This window comes from Dipteris shenzhenensis, chromosome 29 (assembly GCF_047967505.1).
Source record: "Dipteris shenzhenensis isolate YYH24624 ecotype China chromosome 29, Dip_SZ_1.0, whole genome shotgun sequence".
Taxonomy (NCBI): Eukaryota; Viridiplantae; Streptophyta; class Polypodiopsida; order Gleicheniales; family Dipteridaceae; genus Dipteris; species Dipteris shenzhenensis.
In genome coordinates, this window is record NC_141624.1 from 20,898,182 (window position 1) to 20,902,926 (window position 4,745).

The window sequence follows — 4,745 nt, forward strand, 5'->3', positions numbered from 1 at the left end:
CGAAACGCAAGGCGCAGGTCGAAATGGAAGCTGGCGAAGGTGGCGAAGACGAACGACGGCGGGAGGAAGACGAACGACGGCGGGAGATTGATGGCGATTCATGGCGCGACGGCTCCGGTGACGGCTCCGCTCCAAAAACCATTAACCGTTAACCGATAGAAGAAGAAGCATAGAAGCTCGACACGTGGCTCTCTCCTAGCTCCGGACGCGTGGCTCCAAGTTCGGTCTCTCCCTCCATAATAGATAGTATAGATATAGATGCCTTGTAACTACTATGCAATCAGTCCAACTGCTTACATGTGGACTTGCCACGACATGAGGACATGTGGACTGCCAGATAGGCATATTTCGTCAGCCACGTTACTCTTGTCATGATATTTCAAACTTGTCCGCCCATTCGTGAGAGAAGAGCCGTGAAGTATGAAAGATGTAGAAGAAATGGCATGGTTCTTTTGAGTAGAAGAAGCTATGGGAGCTCCAGTGGCAAAACGAAGGAACAAAATAGTGGAGCTTTTTTGGTCCATTCTGGGCAAGGAGCTCCAATGGAGTAACACCTTGGAGTCCTCTCTCGCCCCTCTCGCTCCCCTCCTCTCAGCCCCCTTGCTCTCCTCCCTCCTCCCCTCCATGCACACCCGCCCCCATCTCGCCTTCAGCCTCTTCCATTGGGCTTCCCTCCAACCCTCCTTCTCTCACTCCTTGCTCCTCTTCCCAGCTTCCCCCTCTTTCTTCGCCGCATTGATCCGTATCTGTGGGCGCCATGGCATGTTGGAAGAAGCGGCACAGCTTTTCTTGGCCATGCCCGATTTCCGTTGTGACCCAGATACCCATGTTTTCGATGCGCTCGTTAACGCGCTATTACATGTCAAGGTGAGGAGGACGAGCGAAGCTTTGGCATTAGTGGACGAAATGGCCGCTATGGGCTGCCAGCCGAGCACCGTGACGTACAATACCCTCATACCTGCCCTTGTTCAAGCAGGCAGGGGTGACAGTGCCCTTTCCATATTCAATCGAATGATGGAGAAAGGAGGCAGCCCGAATACTGCGACATTCAATTCACTCATCTATTCCTTTTGCAGAGAGGGCAAGGTAGAAGAAGCTCTCAAACTGTTGGAGAAAATGACTGCTACGAGGTGCAAGCCAGACACGGTGACTTACACCAGCATGATATCTGGCTTGCTCAAGGCAGGCCGAGACGACATAGCCGTATCCACTTTCCATCGAATGATAGAGAAGGGATGCAGGCCAAACACGGTGACTTTCACTACACTTATAAATTGGTTTGGCAAGGAGGGCAAGATGGAGGAAGCTCTGGAGATTCTGAAGAGAATGGCTGAAGAGGGGTGCCAGCCGAACGTAGTGACTTATACGAGCGTGATATCTGGCCTTCTCAAGGCAGGCAAAGGCGATATGGCCCTCTACACTTTGAGTCGAATGATAGACAACGGATGCAGGCCAACCACTGTGACTTGCACTATAATCATGAATTGGCTTGGTAAGGAGGGCAAGATAGATGAAGCTTTGCAACTGCTGGAGAAGATGACTGGTATGGGGTGCCATCCAAATAGAGTGACTTATACGAGCGTGATATCAGGCTTGCACAAGGCAGGCCGAGGTAACATGGCCCTTTCAATTTTAGTTCAAATGATGGAGAAAGGGTGCACTCCTGACATTGTGACTTGCAATACTGTCATCCATTGGTTTGGCAAGGAGGGCAAGACAGACATAGCTTTGGAACTATTGGAGAAAATGACTGTGATGGGCTGCCAACCGGACAAGGTGACATATACCTGCGTGATATCTGGCTTGATCAAGGCAGGGCGAGGTGACATGGCTCTTTCCACTTTCACTCGAATGATCGAGAAGGGATGTAGTCCTGACACCGTGACTTACACTGCACTCATCGATTTGTTTGGTAAGGAGGGCAAGATAAAGGAAGCTTCAGAACTGTTGGAGAGAATGATTGCTCTAGGGTGCACGCCAAATACCAAGACTTATAACAGCTTTATATCTGGTCTGCTCAAAGCAGGCCGAGGTGACCTGGCCATGTCCACTTGCACTCAAATGACAGAGAAGGGATGCATGCCTGACATTGTCACGTTCGGTATGCTTGTTGATTGGTTTGCTAAGAAAGGCATGGTAGAGGACGTTCTGGACTTGCTGGGCAAAATGACAACTATGGGGTGTGAGCCAGATATGGTGACATATAACACCATAATTCCTGGCCTAGTCAAAGCGGGGCGAGGGGACCTGGCTGTTTCCTTCTTCACTCAAATGCTAAAGAAAGGGTACAGCCCCAGTACTGCAGTGTGCAAAGCATTGATTGATGGGTAAGCAAGACAAATGAAGCTTTTGACCTGTTAAAGAAAATGATATGGGGGTGTGCCAGGCTAATGTGAACAACAGAAGCATTTTTGGGGCTGGATAAGGTAGGCCAACAGGACAGTCCCCTTCCAAGTTAGATGGAATGTTGGAGAACTCTGGAACTGCTGAATAGAATCATGCACCGTTATCTACAACGTGTTAGACCAGCATGATTCTTTTCACCTTGAGAAATTGTGCAGTTCCCAATAGACTTGCTGAATACAATTCTTTGGCTTCAGGCCGCAAACAGGCAGAGTTGACCATGACTTTTCTCTGCACACTGAAATGGTATATCTTTGGAACGCTTTGTGGACAATGAAAAGCTTTAGTTTTGAGCCTAACCGTATTCAATGCCTTTCCTTAGTTGCTACAAAGTGTTGTAAAAAGCTTACAAGCTGTTTACGGGGATGTCACAGACAGAGACCTAGGTTTTTATTTGCCCAGTGACGTAATGCATCTTTGGTACTGTCGGCATAAATGGAAAGTTGTGGCTTTGAGCCAGATGCCTTTCCTTAGGTAGTGCTAAAGTGTTCAACAACCTTTACAAGCTGTTCGCAAGGATCCCCAGCCCTAGCTTTCCTTCACCTTTGAAAGTACGCGCTCCTGTACTCACAAGAGTCCCTAACAACATCCAGTCTTAGAAGTAGGATTGCAGTCAAACATTACAACGCCTTTAGAGCAGATGACATGCATGGGTGTATGGACACTTTCAAGGAAATGTCAGGAGCACTGCCTTTTGTAGGCCCTCAGGTCCAAGGACTGCCCAGTATGTCTCCCTTTGTTGTCTAAGATATTCCACATGTGGAGTGGGTAGGGGCATTGGGTGACATTGTCAGGGCTGGTTCTAATTATCATTGAGGGGTGTTAGAGCGTCCTTAGGAGGTACGGGCAACCAGGTACCAGGTCCAAAGGCTAATCTGATAAAAGCCCATTTGGGTCATGGAAGGCCAGGATACCTGTGAAAAGGTCTTCAGGGCAACTTCAGACCTATAACAAGACAAGCAACATTATTCTGTAACTATGTCATGGCAGTGCACTTCTAATGGGCCTCTTCAAAAATTCCATGGTGATCTATCCATTAGAAGCTTTGAGGGTTGTGCACGGAAGGGGGCCCCTCAAAAGGCAACATCTTGTATTTGGTTGATTTTTTAAATGTGTTAAGACTGATTTTTTAAATGTGTTAAGACTGATTTTGTGACTCATGATCAGGTGTCAATAATGTCTTCTTGCAGGCTTGAGTATTTCTATCCTTTGCCAACAAACTGCAATATCACATACTTGTTTTTAAGTACTAGTCTTCATTATGCCTGAGTCCTTGTTCTATAGAGCAATAGGGTTAGCAAGTATATATACATAATTGTTTTAGTATTCATACAGTATTGTTTTACTAGTCCATTGTTGATTGTCAGTTTTGTGCAATGCTTCAATTTTGTGGTATATGTTTATAAATGTAACATATGGCAGCTGACAATGTGCATGAGGTGCTCATTGATTTTTGAGCCTGATGCCGATGGGGTGATTTGAAGAGGATGAAGAAGAAGGATGGATGGAAGGACTTGGATCAGAGTGGGCTTTATGAGAGCGGGGTATAGAGCATGTGTGGGCCCATAACCAAATGTTGCACGCTTGGTGGGTCTTCGGTTGCCAGGTCTTCATGCACGTGCCCGAAGATCAATGCTGCAAACTGGATCCACGTGGCATCGCTGGCATTTTTGTCGGCTATCCCACTAATGCTCATGAATACAAAGTCTTCATTCTCGCAACTCGTCGAATGGCCATCTCCCGCAACGTCATCTTCTTGGAGGACGATCAGTCCACAACACTTGCTTTAAACTCCCTTGTCAATGATCTCACCCACAAATCTTCTTCTGACATGACACCTTCTACCCTCCTTGTGCCACCTTGCCCCCTTGACCTCCTTAGGTGGTGCAAAAGTGTTCAAAAAACTTTACAAGCTGTTCACAAGGGTCCCCAGCCCTAGCTTTCCTTCACCTACGTTTCGAATGGGATTTATCCCGTCACCACAGGAGCCATCCAGCCTGTAGGATTTCCTTTTCCCTTTCCCGTTCTCACTTCGTAGGTTTATGTGCTCCTGTGCCCACAAGAGTCCTTAACAACATCCAGTCTTAAAAGTAGGATTGCAGTCAAACATTACAATGCCTTTAGAACAGAATACATGCATGGATGTATGGACACTTTCAAGGAACTGGCAGGAGCACTGCCGTTTGTAGGCCCTCAGGTCCAAGGACTACCCAGTATTTCTCCCTTGTCTGAGATATTCCACATGTGGAGTGGGGAGGGGCATTGGATGACATTTTGTACTGGTCCTAATTATCATTGAGGGGTGCTGGAGCATCCTTAGGAGGTATGTGCAACCACGCACC

General features: G+C 47.4%; 1 protein-coding gene across 1 annotated transcript; it reads left to right on the forward strand.

Annotated features, from left to right (window-relative positions):
* Positions 1 to 475: 475 nt before the first annotated feature.
* LOC147882566 (uncharacterized) lies at positions 476 to 2,691 on the forward strand. Its single transcript, XM_087400177.1, has one exon. The coding sequence runs from the start codon at positions 625 to 627 to the stop codon at positions 2,329 to 2,331; it is 1,707 nt and encodes a 568-aa protein (XP_087256303.1). The 5' UTR covers positions 476 to 624; the 3' UTR covers positions 2,332 to 2,691.
* Positions 2,692 to 4,745: the final 2,054 nt, after the last annotated feature.

Coding starts and splice junctions, on each gene's coding strand:
- LOC147882566 (XM_087400177.1), top strand. CDS start 625: ATGCACACCCGCCCCCATCTCGCCTTCAGCCTCTTCCATTGGGCTTCC.